Here is a 16,601-nt window from a genome sequence, read left to right on the forward strand (position 1 = left end):
AGTTCAAATCCACCAAAGACTCTGCAGGAGAGAAATGAGTCTGTGTGTCCCATAAAGGTTTAAAGCTTTGGAAGTTCAAATCCACCAAAGACTCTACAGGAGAGAAATGAGTCTGTGTGTCCCATAAAGGTGTAAAGCTTTGGAAGTTCAAATCCACCAATGACTCTGCAGGAGAGAAAAGAGTCTGTGTGTTCCCATAAAGGTTTACAGCTTTGGAAGTCCTGTGTAGGATAACTATGAGTCTGAATTAACTTGATGGCAGTAGGTTTGGCTTTAGTTTACCACAATTACCAATATACATACTCTGGCTTAGCAATTCTGCATATATTTATTTTGGTGCAATGAGATTTAGAAGGTTAGTCATCATCACATTATTTTAACAGAAAAGAATTTTAACAGAAAATAATTAGCAACAATCTAAATTTCATCATCAGTGACCTGGTTAAATAAATTGTGATATAAAATAGGATTTGACATATCTGCATAGCACACCTTTGGAAGAAGGATACTAAAAAAATTAGCAACATTTATAAAAAGCAAAGGTAAGCAGAAGGGAGATATTTCACAATCTACCCTTTTATACTTTTGAATCATAGGAATATAATGTGCCTTTACTCTAAAAATGTGTTTTGGCTATTGAGAATAAATGAGGAAATTAAGGGTTTTGTCGGACTTTCATAATCGGATTAATTGAAATCCACAGAAGAGATATGGAATAAGAACAACCTTAGACTTTTGAGCAGAGCATACAAAATGTCATAGTAATAGAGTAAGGGCTTGCAGAACAAATTAATTGTCATTGCCTTTAATAAGTTCCTACCTAATTTAATTCTTCTCACTTTAAACTCATTGGCAAACTTTTCAAGTTCTCGGATTTCTGGAGAATCCATGTCTATGGGCTCTTCAACCAATTTACTTTTCCGTCTGAGTTCTTGCTTGAAATCAGTGGCTGTAGGGTCCTCTGCCAGGAGAGATTGGTGCATGGGAGGAAATCCATGACTCAAGGTGTGATCAGGAAACTTATAAAGGCAAGGGGTTAGGCTACCTACAAATAAACAAAGATAGAAAAGGAGAGGGTCATATGCAATTATCCCTCATTTCTATGCAACAAACAAGGGCCTTGCTTGGGGGAGCCCATTATTCTGATACAAATCCCAAAAGAATCAAACTTGCTGACATCAACTTGATTCTAACTCATTGTGACCATGTAGGACAGAGTTGTTGCTAAGTGCTGTGGAGTCAGTTCCAACTCACAGGGACCCTGTAAAGGATTTCCCAGGAGCAGCTGGTGAGTTTGACCCACTGACTCTGGTTCAAATCAACCTTGCAGTTGATTTGCAGTCAAGTGCTTTAACTCGCAGCACTACACCAGGACTCCATAGGACAGAGTAGAACTGCCAAATAGGGTTTTTAAGGCTATTTTTATGGAAGAAGATGACCTCATCTTTCTCTCTTGGAGCAGCTGGTGGGTTCCAATCTCAAAATGTTTAGTTAACCTCCAAGGGTTTACCCACTGTTTCACCTGAATTTCCTTATTCTGCTCCCTAAACCAAAACCAAACCCACTGCCATCGAGTCGATTCTAACTCCTAATGAGTTTTGACACAATTTGACACAAACCTTAATTCCAGGTCAACATTTGTGTCAAATTGGCTTGGTCAGGATTCTCATGGTTTAACAGTTAAGATATAGTTAACACCTCTATAATAATATCAAATGAGATGCAATCACCCTCATAATGTGATCTGATATGATCAAGTCTACTCTGAACTAATTGTCAAATTAAATTCTATGTTAATGAGACCAGATGTAATCTATAGGATTAGGTTGTAGTTTGAGTCAATTTCTTTTTATACAAAAAGGAAAGAACAGTGAACAGAGATAGAGGGACCAACTACCATCGAGAAAGTAGACTCAGTGTGTTGAAGACTGGGAGTGGGTGGGTAGTGTAGGGGGCAGGCTTGCAGTGTACACCCTTTGGTTGGTTGATGATGCATGGAGGGGATTGGAACCATGGCAATGAAATGATATATGATAGAATGAATGCAAAACTAATGTTCTCCCATGTAAATTATCATATAATTCACAATAAAACATTTTAAAAAAAGAAAAAGAAAGTAGAGTCAGAATGGAGTCTGCCCTTTGGATCTGAGGTCCCTGCATTGAGAAGCTCCTAGATCCAGGGAAAGATTGTTGCTAAAACACATGGAGGTCTCTAAGGAATGCTGGGCCCACAGATGCTGAAAGGAGATACGGACATTTCCCCAGAGACAAAACTTTGACTTCTAGTCTTCTTATCTGTGAGAGAATAAATTTCTGTTTTTTAAAGTCATACACTTGTGGTATTTCTGTTACAGCAGCACTGGATAACTAAGATAGTGCCCCTAAAGGGCAGCATAGGACTGTCCCAGAGACTTTCCAAGGCTGTAATCTTTATTAGAGCAGATTGTAATATCTTTCTCTGCGGATATTCTGCTACAGACAGTTTCAATTTTACAGGCTCTGTCACATCCAGTTCTCTCAGGTTGCAGGCAGAGCTGCTTAATTTGATCTAAGTATAAATGTAATTATTTATTTTCTACCTTATCCATGGCAGCAAAAATAAGGAAACTGCAAAGAAAATAAGCAAGATATTGTAAATAATTAAAAGAGAAGTAAGCAAATTTTCTTGAAAGTGTGTTTCCCACCCATTCCTGGGACTCTGAGGTTCACTATTAACCAGTGTGTGTATTGATCTCTAATCTTAATTCATTAAACACATAATCTTTGATATTTGTTACAGTCAAGGCACTGGGCTAAATGTGCTGGAAACTTTTCTTATGCTGTGTAATTGATTTTTACAATATTAAAAAGCTTCACTGTTTCATCAGTGAATACTTCATTTTGATGAGAAATAATCACGACTTGAAAAAAATTTAACAAAGTCAAGTAAAAAGATATTATTGAAACATATAATATACTTATATTGTTAAATAGATTAAAAGGAGACCTGGTGTTATAATGGTTAAATGCTGGACTACTATCTGAAAGGTTTAAACCCACCAGGTGGCTCCACATGGGAAAGTCCCAACAACTGCTTTCATAAAGATTAAAACCAAGATAACACTCTGAAGCAATTTTACTTTATCACATGGGATCACTAGGGGTCAGAATTTGATTACACCAAACAACAACAGTAAGTATGTTTGAGGATTACATAGGCATTAACAAAATATAACTTAAAAAGTTCCTTTAGAACACTGGCAACAATATTTCTGAAAAAGTATAAAATTTAATGTAATCACTTCTTGAATTTGATCTAAGGAGAATTAAAAAAAAATAATACCTAAATAAGATTACAATTTAACGATTGGTCATCCAAACATAAATATAAAGCATTGACTCTATTAAGTGTGTTAAATAAGTAATCACAAGGAAAGTAAAGCAACTAGACAATTAAAGAACAAAACAATGACAATAAAAAACAAGCACTACATCCAGACTTTATTCTTTATTTGGAAAATCTATCTCATTTGGAGAATATGGGTGAGATAATGTTAGTGGTTGGTGGTTGTTTGCCTTGGAGTCATTTCTGACTGATAAGAACCCTGTGCAGGATTTCAAAGGAACAGCTGGTGGATTTGAACTGCCGACCTTGTGGATCACAGTTCAGTGCTAACCCTACAGCGCCACACCAGGAGTGCGAGATAATGGTATATAAGCCAAATTTCAACATATTTTGTTTGTATTTATCCTTGTTTTTATATTATAATAATTATTGGTAGATATATCACTTCAAATTATATTTAATGACATATTATATAACCACTGCATTTTTTATATAAGCAAAACATTTGGTAGTTAATCATTTTGCTTATAAGTATGAATAAATATTTATAGCAAAGAATAAATTATTGCAGACTATATATAATAATTATTCTTAGAAACTTACTAAAAAATACATGATGGCTATGGTTTCTCCAGAAATACTTTCGTAAATCAAACGTGAGTAATGATTTATTTTTCCAGAATAGATATCTTACATTAATATGTAAATATGTAGTGAGCAAAGAATATTGTAAGTCAGCAAATTGTCAAGTTATTTATGAGATGAAAACACCAAACCCAATGTCATCAAGTTGATTGTGACTCTTAGCAACCCTGGAGGACAGAGCAGAACTGCTCCATAGGATTTTCCAAGGCTGTAAATCTTTACTAAAGCAGACTGCCTCGTCTTTCTCCTATGAAACTTCTGGTGGGCTCGAATCACAGATCTTTCAGTTAGCTGTCTAACATTTAACCACTGTACCACCAGGGTTCCACTCCATATGACACTATGTAATTAAAAAGTGCACCCCTATCCGATAGACTATATTATTTTTTTGAAACAAAGTAAACATGAAAGTAAGAGGTAAAACAAAAAAGGATAAAACACATTGTACTGCTCCACAGGTATGAAAATTATTTGAAGAAAACTATTATTGCCATGCAATATCAAGCAACATTTATAAAATAAAATTAGCCAGGATATATTTTTTAATTAGTTAGCTATCTACTTTATGCCTTAGCATGTGGTATATTGATCTGATGAGTGAAATATATAGATCAGTTGAATTAATTTTGAATTTATTAGCTACATTTTTAAATGTTTATCGCTTTGGAGCTTATTTTTAGCTTCCTGTTAGTGTTAGATTTCTGTTTGTTGAAGTAAAAGTAAAAGCTGTCTATGAAGAAAATAATCACACTACGTTATCATTTGCCTAATATTTATATTTCTGGCTTATATTTTCAGAGTTGGTTCTTAAATAAGAAAAAATCATTTTTCTTCATTTAGTAATATAAGGTATCACTGAATTCACTTAATGATTAAATATCTTACAGAGAGAAGAAAATAGGCTATTATTTGGATTTGCACACTTAATTTGAAGAAATTTTAGGTAGCTCATTTAACCAATGCCATATTATTTTTGTTGTACATAAGTAATTTGTAGCATTCATTTTACCTAAGTATACCCTGAGTCTGAATCTGTTAGTAATCTTGACCGTTTGCAATTTCTCTTCCCAATCAAAATCATACTTTTTCTCGGTAGTATATGTAGCATACTGCTAATACTGCAACTTTTCTATGCAATATTTTGCGCTGTATTCATTTTTCAATTAATATTTCCATCATCCTTACATAAACAAATGAGACAGATAAAATATATTTTTTTTCTTACAATTGATAGTTTAGTAGAAAGAACTTAGCGTTTATCAGCTGTCACAGTAAATAAACTTCACAGCAGAAACTAGACCTGAAGTCTAATGATCACTGAAAATAAAATGACATCAAAATCATTGCTGGTTCATTTTCTGAGTCATCTGCACTCAGATCAAGTGTGTGATACTTCTTTCAAGCCTTTCCCTGTGGTTTCAATGCAATTGGCTTTTATATTAATCAAATACTTTCTGGTAAAAATATTATGATTATTTATTACCATGTCAAATTTCTACTATTCTTTTTTCCATTGAAAGGTAGTTTACATCTTATAAATATGCTGGAAAAGTGGGAGTTTAAAAATCAGTTTGAGCAGAGTTTATCAAAAGTACAGGAAACATCATATTCAAATGTGTAACTTCCCAAACAAAAATGGAAAACACAATATATATGACTGCCAATTTTCTTTTGTATTAAGTGAAAATGTCCACAATTATCTGAAGGAACCTATGTTTCCTGTAACTAACCATAAACAGATATCCACAATGGCAATTACAAGTAAAGCCTAATAAACTCATCTTTGTATTTGTTGTTGTTAAATGTCATCGAGTCGGTTCCGACTCATAGTGACCCTATGTAGGGTTTCCGAGTGGGTTTGAACCACAGATTTTGCTGTTCAAACCAACCTTGCAGACTACTGCATTAGCCTGCAGCACCACACCAAGCCTCCATGGCTACAGTGGTCTGCATCTACATTTGGAGGAAGATGGGGAGTGATCAATATAGTCAATATGGTAAGATTTTAAAACCTTTTTAAAGCCCTGGTTATTATTTAAAAAAACAAAACAAAAACAGAAAGAAAGAAGACAAAAAGACTTGAAGAGTCAGAATCATTTTTTAAAAATACTGCTAAAGTAAAAACCTATAGGCCCTGAGCAAAGACAAGCTTAATTATGCTTGTGAGTGTTTGTACCATCTCTACGGTCCAATATATATCCGAGGCATTACAGATTCATGCATCATCGACTTTCTGAATTGCTCTGTGTATATTTCTGTGTCATGGAAAAGGGAGAGGAAAAGGTAAATCTTTTAAAGCAGGTAATGGGGAGGCTGAAGTGAAGTGAAGCTTGCCGCACAAAGTACTGCCTCCCTTTACATGGTGAGGGGCAAACTGTTGTTATGCAGCATTGGACTCCTAGACATGGTAGCAGGCAACATCTCAGAACTAACAGAGGAAGCAGAGGGTAAAAGTAAAATATAAGCCTTGCTGCTGACATACACTGGAACATGCATTTTAATATCTCCATTTATTTTACTCTTCTTACGCACCAAGATTTACAAGGTAAATCTGAACTGTGATCATTTCATCTTTAATGCAGGTAAATCCTAGCCATGTTAAACAGGGTCTACAGCCACACACATTTGTTTTGTCTATTGCCTGTGACAGCATTATGACTATAATGACACAGTTGAGTATTCGCGACAGAGACTATAAAGCCTAAATTATTTACTTTTGTCTTGTGCAGAAAAGGTTGCTGAATGCCGGTCTAAAAGGGAAAATGTAACTGCTACTGGAAGACCTTTCATGGCCAGAGGCAGGTAATCTTTAGAATTACTCCTTCCTTTAGAACTGACAAACAAAAAACAAAACTAAGCAAAAGAAGAAGACAAAGGAAAACAAGAATGAAGAAATAGGCTCCAAACCAGACCTATCTCCACACTGTCAGTGTAATTTCTGTTGCCTTTAACATTAGCCCAGGTGAGGGGCCCCATATTTAGCTTTGATAACCTTTTTCTTCCATCTCAGTTCTTATAAAAAATAATTAATCTTCATGGCTAAATTCCAAACATCAGCTTTTAAAAACTTATCTCTGAAAATTATTTTTTTTAGAATTTTAGGAGCTTCCCATCATTAATTTGTTTTTCCATCATCTCATGAAACCATGTTTGTTTTGACATAGGTTAGGGAGCTCTGGTAGTGTAGTGGTTATGAATCGGGCTGCGAACCACAAGGTCAGCTGTTCGAAACTACCAGCTGCTCCGTGGGAGAAAGATGAGGCTTTCTGCTCCCGTAAAGATTTACAGTCTCGAAAACCCTGTTCAGGGAGGTTTTGGGTTGGAACCGACTCGACGGCACTTAACAACAACAACAACAACATATTGCATTAGGCAAATCTGCTGCACAAGACCTTTTTAAAGTGTTGAAGAGCAAAGGTGTCAGCTTGAGGACCAAGGTGCGCCTGACCCAAGGTATTTTCAATAACCTCATATGCATGCAAAAGCTGGACAGTGAATAAAGAAGACCATAGAAGAATTGATGCTTTTGAGTTATGGTGTTGGAGAAGAATATTGAAAGTGCCATGGGCTTCCAAAAGAACCAACAGATCTGTGTTGGAAGAAGTGCAGTCAGAGTGCTCCTTGGAGGCAAGGATGACCAAACTTTATCTCTCATACTTCAGACATATTGTCAGTAGGGACCAGCCGCTGAGGAAGGATATCATGTTTGGTAAGCTGGAGGGTCAGAGAAAAAGAGGAAGACCCCCAGTGAGATGGATTGGCATAGTGGCAGCATCAATGGGCTCAAGCGTGGCAACAATAGTGAGCCTGGCCCAGGACAGGGCAGTGCTTCGTTCTTTTGTGCATATGGTCACTATGAGTTGGTACCAACTCGATGGCACCTAACAACAACAATAAATCTTGAAGCTGACTTGCTCAGTTTACACAGGATCTTGGACAGAATGGGCAGCCACTGAGTTTGTTTTGTAATTCCATCCTGCTTTAGAAGCTCAAGAATAAAAATAATCTAAGGCACTCAACAATCAGAGCTTTGTTATTTTTGTTGGTGTTATTTTATTTTGCGTACATTTATCCAAAAGAGAGTATATAATGTTTGTAATTCCTTGCTTCCTGGTATCTATACTGTTGGTTATTAAAATATCTAAAATTTCTAGAGTGAAATGACAGACAAGGAATTTAAGGTCAAGCGAATCTGAAGAGAAGATCAAAGAAGAGAGACAGATTGAGTTAGCACAAATTTACCACAAATCCTATAGTTGTAGAATCTACTCTATGTAGATATGAAGAGACTGAAACTCAGCATAAGGTTCTGAACCTTGCATAAGGTTCATAAATGGCTAATGCTGTGGCTAATCCATTGCTTCCAATTAGTCGTTCTCTTTGGTATACCCACGTCTATACCATGAGGTACACTAGAATCATCTGATAAAATTCTCCCTTCCAACCTTAACAAAATATTAGCAAAAATTCTCTCTTCCAGTGGATTTATTTAATTTAATGAAATGATCAAGTAAATGTAAATACAAAATAACTTTGTTTAGATAAAGTAATTTCATATCCTTTGAAACATGGCTTCACTTTTGTATTGTGTATATGGGACTAAACTAGTTTTTGTTATCGATGATAAAATGCTTCCGTAGATTGCATGGAAGTAGCTGATTTGATGAACACTTTAAGATTCTAGGAGGATTCAAATGACATAACTGAATTTTTATTGTATATTTTATACATTTTCTCTTATTTATGAGTTCCTATATTTTATGCCTCAATTTGTATGCCTTCTCTGGGGTTAGAAGCAAGAGAGTTCAGATTTTATGAGATTGAATCTGCCATGAAGCAAATGCTAACACTGAGTATATGTCAAAATATAGACATTTTGACAAATTATAAAGCATCTCACATTTTACACATATCCTTTTTAGAATATATTCAAATAATCATGAATTATGCTTGACATGGTAAGTTTTCTTTTTCTTTCAGTGACAAAGTATATGCAATTTTATTTTAAGAATGTAAGTGACACCTTCAAATATTAGTATAGCTATTTTACTCTTATAATCACAAGCCGGGCTTTGAATCATGTTAAGGGGATCTTTCAGGGGTCTTTCCTTTTTAAATGGTGTAAGGAAGAGGTTAATTGAAGAAGATTTTCTCAATGCTTGTAGGTACTAGCAAATCTGAGCTGCTTATTAATGCTGTCTCCAATACAAGAGTCAGGACAGGATGTTAAAATTCTCAGGATTGCTGAAAATTTCCTAGGCCAAGCAGTGCTCATCCTGAGTTGCCAGAGTGGAAAGTGGTAGCAAAAACTGTGTCAAGGTGTTTGAGCAAAAGATTATTGGCCCCTGGTTCTACCTTTACTTTAACTCCAATAAATTGCCCATGATTGCCTCTGTGTAGGATTAAGAGTGAAGCTAAAACTGCACTTGGTATTTGGGATTGACCATGAATGACTATTAAAGCATTTCCTCCAGGACACTGCAGCTTGGCATTCCTTGTGTAAACAGCCAAAATGTGAGGGCAATAGAAAGCATCCTCCTGAACTTTCAGTGGCTGCATGCACAGCATTTTGCTATCTTTAGTGAAAGTAATTAATTTTTGGAGGAGTGAGTGGCCTGTTCTTATGAACCATGAATTTAAATGAATGAACTAGTTTTAAAAGGAGGACAGATACGGCTTTTCTTATTAAAAAAAAAAAAAAAAATTAAATTATTTAATTATATAAATTACACCACAATTTATGTTGTTGTTGTTGAGTGCCGTTGAGTCAGTTCTGACTCATAGCAACCCTGTATAAGAATTCCAAGGAGTTGCTGGTAAGTTTGAACTGCCGACTTTGTGGTTCAAACTGACCTTGCGGTCCAGTGCATCATCCTGCAGCACCACATAATCATTAAAAACAAAAGCATCAGTCTTCATTTTATGGTAAATGTAGGAAATCCTGGTTTTATTAAGAAAGCTGGGTTCTTGAAAGAACATAGCTGTTGTTAAGTGCCATCGAGATGGTTTTGACTCATAGTGACCCTGTATAGGGTTTCTAAGGAGAGGCTGGTGAGCTTGAACTGCTGACCTTGAGGTTCAAAATGACCTTGCCGGACAATGTTGTTGTTGTTGTTGTTGTTAAGTGCTGTTGAGTCGGTTTCGACCCATAGCAACCCTGAATAGGGTTTCCGAGGCTGTAAATCTTTACGGGAGCAGATCGCCTCATCTTTCTCCCGCGGAGCAGCTGGTAGTTTCGAACTGCTGACCTTTCGGTTCGCAGCCCGATTCGTAACCACTACGCTACCAGAGCTGTATTAACCCACAATGCCACACCAGGACTCCTGAAAGTACATGTAGGGAGTCTATTTTTCTAGCATATTATTTTACTTTATAATTTCAATATTAAATTGAGAAATTAAATATACATAAACAAATTTCTTTATTCAATTTTACTTCCAAATTGCAGGCATAAATCTATATTTAATTTTACTGCTTGTTGTGGATTATAAAAAAATACAAACCAGTTATAAAATACATCTTTAATGTATGATTACTACATTCAAATTTCTCTCTATCAATATTATACCCACACAGATATTTTTTCAATTTTGATAATATCACTCAAAATAGTCTCACCTTTCTGAAGTAATAGTTATAAGCAATCAAACAATTTTATTAAAATAATGAACCAAAAATTGCACACGACAAAGCTATGCACTTTGTAAATAATTAGAATCTTTTATCTAGCCATCCTCTGAAATTAAACAGCAAGTTTTATGATGAATGGATCTCTTAGGCCAGATTTCCCCTTCTTTAAATACTGTGCTACCTACTACTTCACACAAGAATCAATGGATAAATCGTTGTATTTGGTATAGTGATGTCTCATTTATCCAGAGAAGAAACTCATATACCTTTAATTGTTTTGCTCTCAAGTTAAGGCTCAGAAGAAAACCAGAAACGTCTGCAAAAGCTTCAAACAACAGCTATTAAAACTCATGCAAATCACTCTTAGCTCTCAGTCTGTGTCTTATTCTGTCTTTACAGTCTAGTTGTCCAGAAGAAATGTGAAGATAGAAATACTCTAAAAATTCATGCTGTTCAATATTTGAAATATGACTAGTGCAGTTGATGAACGAAATTTAAAATTTTATTTTGCTTTACTTAATTTATATTTAAATAGCCAAAAATAGTTAGTGACTACTGTATTTACAGGAGGCAAGTACAAGAAGTGATAGCTAGCAATTTGATGTACAAAGTAAGCGCAAGAGTTAAGCACAGCAAAGTAAGTGCAAGAGTTAAGCACAGCAATCAGCCATAAGCTCTAGTCTCTGAGAGCATGACAGATCAGGGAAAATGTCAACAAGTGGCTGTTTTACCAGAAATTTCCAAGATTAAGATATCAGTATTTCAAGACATACTCTAGTCATTATTTCATCAGACCTTGGATCTCCATTTAAATGTCCCAAATAAAATTTCATTTATACAGAATTTTTTTTTTTTTTTTTCTTACCTGCCATCACTCCGTAGGTGGATGCCTGGTTTCCATAATGACAGGAAGGAACAGAATAGTGAAGTCCTGTTGCTGTGTTTCCCAAAGTTGTCACCGAGAAAAGTGTGTACAAACATTTAGGAGTTTGGATTAAAAACAAAATAGATGGGACTAGTAAGAAAATGTATGAAGATTGTAGACATGTTTGTTTCACTTAAAAATATACATTCATGTGATTCTTAAAGCTGTATGCCAATTTTTTTTCTCATTAGAAGAAAAGTTCTCTGATGAATTGGTTAAAATTAAGGATCAAGTTTTTTCTCAAGTAATAAGATTACAAATCAACATCAACTAATTGTCGTTTTGTTCTGCATGATGGTTGCCTCATGGGGCCAGGCTATCTAATTTAGATCTTGGTTCTTTATGGTAATGCACCAAACTGACTAAAAGAATAGCCTCTTAAAATTCTTGTGGAACACAGTATTACGACGTGGACCTTCACTGGAAGAATTAATAAAAGACAAGTCTTGATCAGTTGGGGATTTTTATTGTTTTTGTTTATTTTCCTAACAAAAACTGTCATCAGAGAGGAAATGGTAGAGCAATTGTCTCCTTCTGGATACAAACTTAAAAACAAAAACAAAGGAATATATTAAGGGTGTTGTAACAAACCTATGACAATGAATATGCATTTTTGTTGCTGGTGAAACTATGAGGTCACAACATTTTTTGCATATGATGTGTCCACATAAATTATGTACACACATAGTGCATACAGGACACTAATGTTTGAGGGGATTGTGTGCTTTGCAAAAAATGTATAATGTATATTATTTGTGTAGAAGTAAGGTAGGTTTTCTGTATGCACAGTCGATTAAACGATCCTAATTACAGAGCTAATTAAAAATAAGTTAATTGATTGTTAAGTAACTTGACATGCATGGTGGTTGAACCAAATATATAAACATAATCTCATTTACAAATATTTATACACTTCCTGGCATCAATGTATATTTTGAAAATAAGTTTCAATTGTGAACTTTCATTGAGCTTTAAACACTAACCACCATAGTGACTAAGAACGTCATGGACTATTGGCAATCTATTGCATATAGTGCTCAATTTTCACTAATATAACTAATTATATATTTTTAATAAATATAGGATATTCTAATTTATAAAATTAGAGCCCTTTCAGAAAACTTTGATATTCTGTGGAGCTGTAGTATAAGCACTGTACTGCTAACCACATGGTTCAAAAACACAAGCTGCTCTTTTAAAACCCTAAATAGGGTTTAAGCAACAAAGCCAGAGATTAGGTGCTTTACAAATTAAAAATATTAAAGTTTGTTATATTTTGTTAAATACAGAAAAATGTTGATTATTTTAAAAATTTGCATATGTTGTATTTTGTAGCTGACATGTAGAAAGAATTGAAGTCATTTTACTTTATAAGTATTATGCATAAAATTTTGTTATTACACATTCCAAAATGAAACCAATAAACTTGAAACACATTAATACCCAAATGTTCTTATTATAACCAATATTTTTAATTCCTTAATTAGACAGTTGCTATTGTTAAGTGCCTTCGAGTAAACCCTATAGGGTTTCCAAGGAGCAGCTTGTGGGTCTGAATTCCCGACCTTGAGGTTTACAGTCCAGTGCTTATTTTGTGGAAAAATGATAAATCAATTATATAATAAACTTATTTAAGTCAGTTTACTGATTGTTAGTGTTTAATTTTACTTTCAAGACTTGAATAATTTTTGTGGTACTGATTTGGGGAAAATGGATACAGGGTTGACTAATATGTTAAATCAGTTTTTAGTCACGTAGTTTTAAATAGATAATTAGGGTTTGAAGCCTAAACTGGCTAGCTCATTACCACAATTCTAAATTTTATTTTCTTGGTGGCCAAATAGCTTTCATACACAATAGATTCTATTACCATTGTATCATTAACCACATACCAATATATTTAATGGAGTCTTGGTGTGGTGCTGTGGGTTAATACTCTGGACTGCAAAGTTGGTTTGAACTCCAAGGTCGGAGGTTCAAGCTTCTCCTAGGAAACCCTATACAGGGTCACTATGAGTTGGAATTGACTTGACAACACTTAACAACAACAACAATAATATATTTAATAAAACTTATTTAAAATTAGTTATGGTGGCACACAGGTGAAGCATTCCTCTCTTAACTGAAAGGTCAGCAGTTTGAACCTACCAGCCTCTCCCAAGGTGACAGTCTGCTTCTGTAAAGATTTCAACCTGGACAGTTCTACTGTAGGATCACTGTGAGTCAGAATCAACGTGCTGGCAATGGGTTTGATTTTTAAACATTAGTTATGTGGCAGTTGGTTTATATTTATTAATAACACATTTTTTGTAAAAAGAAAAACCCACAATTATATTGTCAAAAAATATGTTTTATGGAATTAAATGGACACATGAACCAATACTTCCATTATTACTTTTTAATTAAATTATGAAGATCTCTGGTAGATGAATAAAACATCTCTGTGTTAATGATTTCATTGAAATCCAGATATCTGATTTCTCAATTCTTTAAAATTCAGCTCAAGACTGATGTTATGCTTACCGATACTTTTGGAAACAGCTTAATTATAATAAAAATATAGCACAAAATTATAAATCAGATTATAGATGTATCACCACAAAATTTTATTTCTAAAATATTATTTCATTTCTAACTGTGGGGTAGATATTATTTTAAATAAATGGTAAGTAAATAATAGTTATTATTTTAATAGAAAAGGTTTACTCAATTCAATGCTTTATCCAATTGTAAATCAACTTTAAAATACTTTGGTATTGCAGGGTCCAAGATAATATTCATGAGAAAAAAGTATAACTATTTGGTTGATTGTGTTGAGGTAATATACTTGAATTCTTGAGTTTAAATTTTATTCAAGAAAGTTACTTAAGCCAGATATTGAAACTTTGTTAAAAGTTAAATTCTCTTTAGAACACGATCCTGAGGATACTTAACCCAATTCTCGAGTTCTAAATGTTATAATGTTTCTAACTTTGATTTCCAAGCTTTGTATTTAGCCACAACCATACATTTATTAAAACTTATATAATCATTTCATACTTTGAAATCTCTTATTGATGGTATTGGCCATATTTTTATTATTATTACTGAAGTTTATGGCTGTTTTAAGACACTGTAGCAGATGTAATTAGAATCTAAAAATCAAACAAATTTTTAAGGTGAAGAAGTAGCATCTTTTAAGCATAAAATTGTTAACGTAGCCTTAGTTTTAGTCTTTCTCCATAAATGTTCCCATTAAAATTGTTTTCAGATTACAAATCCCAAACTCATTATTTTCTTCTAGAGAAAACATTTTTTTAAAATAAAAGAAGCAATAACTTAAATGGCTGTACTTAACACCTCTTGAAAAAATTTTGAGACTTTTTATCTTTTATTTTCTTAATCTTTAATGTTAAAAAAAAAAATATATATATATATATATATATACACATATATACTGAAAGGGAGAGACAGAACTGCAAAGAAATTAAAAACTAACAAAACTCAAATCATCTATTCTGATATCTTTAGGCCCAGTACATGTCAATTGTTATGAGAGTTAGTACCTGTAGACATCACATTGGTGGCATGATTGGAGACTGGTAGACACTCGGCAGCACTGTGATGCATTATCAGAGGCAGCGTTGCAGAAGAGTCAGAATTCAGAGGTATAAAGGTGTCAGCTGAAGTAAAAGGTTGGCAACTCATTCCCACAAGAGAGTAGGAAAATAAGGAGGACAGTTGCTCCCCAAATGAGTTTTATTGTATTACCGTCTCAGAGGGCCGTTTCAATTCTCACTACTTGCATATATACATCAGCAGGGTTCTGAAGCACAAGGAGGGCGTGTGCAGGTATTTATACTGCAGGGAAATCCCTTTATACATGTTAATAGTCTTTTCCCAGGAGTATTGCTTTATCAATCTAAATTGACTTCTTCTTTATCTAAACATATTCGTGGTTTGAGGGTATAGTTCTAGGTTGAGGGGAAGGCAGAAATTTGAAACTTTATTTGACAACTTCAGTAATTCAGGCCTTTTGGAGAAGAATGCAGAACTTAAAAAAAAAGTGTCCCTCTAAGAAATAATATTAGAATGGAAACAATAGTGACTGTCTACTATGAAAGCCATTTTGCAAATGTTCATGAAATGCTTTTGTTTGGGGGTATGTTTTCATTAGAGGTGCAAAATAACATGAAACATGAGAATTGTATATATACTAAAACCTGTGAAAGCTGGAGCCTGTGTAAGGAGATCAGTTAAAAAGAAAACCCAAATATTTTCCACAAAGAAAGAGCAATAGAAAAGTGGTGAGTGTGAGGCCCAGAAAAACAGGGCAGTCCCATAGAGTACTGGCTCTCACAGGTTTCACTGCACATAATTTTAAGAAGCTATTTATGTATTTTTGCAGTTGCTGTTGTGAAGTGCCCTTGAGTCAGTTCTGACCCATAGCAACTCAGGGTTTTTGAGGAGTGACTGGTAAACTTGAACTGCCAAACTTGTGGTTCAAACCAACTTTGTAGTCTAGAGCATTAACTCACAGCATCACACGAGGACTCCTATTTATATTTGCTGTTGTTATTAAGTGCCGTCGAGTCGGTTCAGACCCATAGAGACCCTGAACAGTTTCCGAGGCTGTAAATCTTTACAGGAGCAGAAAGACTCATCTTTCTCCCGAGGAGCAGCTGGTAGTTTCGAACTGCTGACCTTGCGGTTTGCAGCCCAATTCGTAACCACTACGCTATCAGAGATCCTTATATTTAGAGAAGTATAAAAAATGAAATGAATGAATATATGAACTACTGACACACAGTTTTGAGAACCTATGCAATCAATTTGCATTATAAATAAAAATTGGAAAAATATCGAATGAAATTATAAAGATGTGCAGAGAAGATGAACATACATGATAGCATTTCCCCCCTGATTTTTAGTTAACTCATCAAAGACTAACATTTAGTAAATTTTGCTAGATGCCAATACTTTCTTTCTACAGTTACATCACTTAACTTCACAAGCCTTCTTTGAGTTATGTATCGTACTATACTCACTAATCTAAGACTGGTCCCATACCTCTGAATTTAGTCATTCAGCTGTG

The 16,601-nt window shown here is 34.4% G+C and overlaps 1 protein-coding gene across 2 annotated transcripts in view; it reads right to left on the reverse strand.

The window, feature by feature from the left end:
* The window catches only part of POU1F1 (POU class 1 homeobox 1), a 31,015-nt gene extending 15,788 nt beyond the window's left edge, over positions 1-15,227 (reverse strand). Inside the window, exons 1-3 of one of the 2 annotated variants that reach the window (XM_006864650.1) lie at positions 15,073-15,227; positions 11,468-11,539; positions 821-1,045 (exon numbers count right to left, since the gene is read on the reverse strand). In XM_006864650.1, coding sequence (XP_006864712.1) covers positions 821-1,045; positions 11,468-11,539; positions 15,073-15,214 — 439 coding nt within the window. In that variant the 5' untranslated portion in view covers positions 15,215-15,227. Of the gene's footprint in view, positions 1-820; positions 1,046-11,467; positions 11,618-15,072 lie in introns of both variants that reach the window. The other variant, XM_006864651.1, reaches the window with a different exon arrangement.
* Between the last annotated feature and the right edge of the window lie 1,374 nt (positions 15,228-16,601).

Source organism: Chrysochloris asiatica, unplaced genomic scaffold, assembly GCF_000296735.1.
Source record: "Chrysochloris asiatica unplaced genomic scaffold, ChrAsi1.0 scaffold00068, whole genome shotgun sequence".
Classification (NCBI taxonomy): Eukaryota; Metazoa; Chordata; class Mammalia; order Afrosoricida; family Chrysochloridae; genus Chrysochloris; species Chrysochloris asiatica.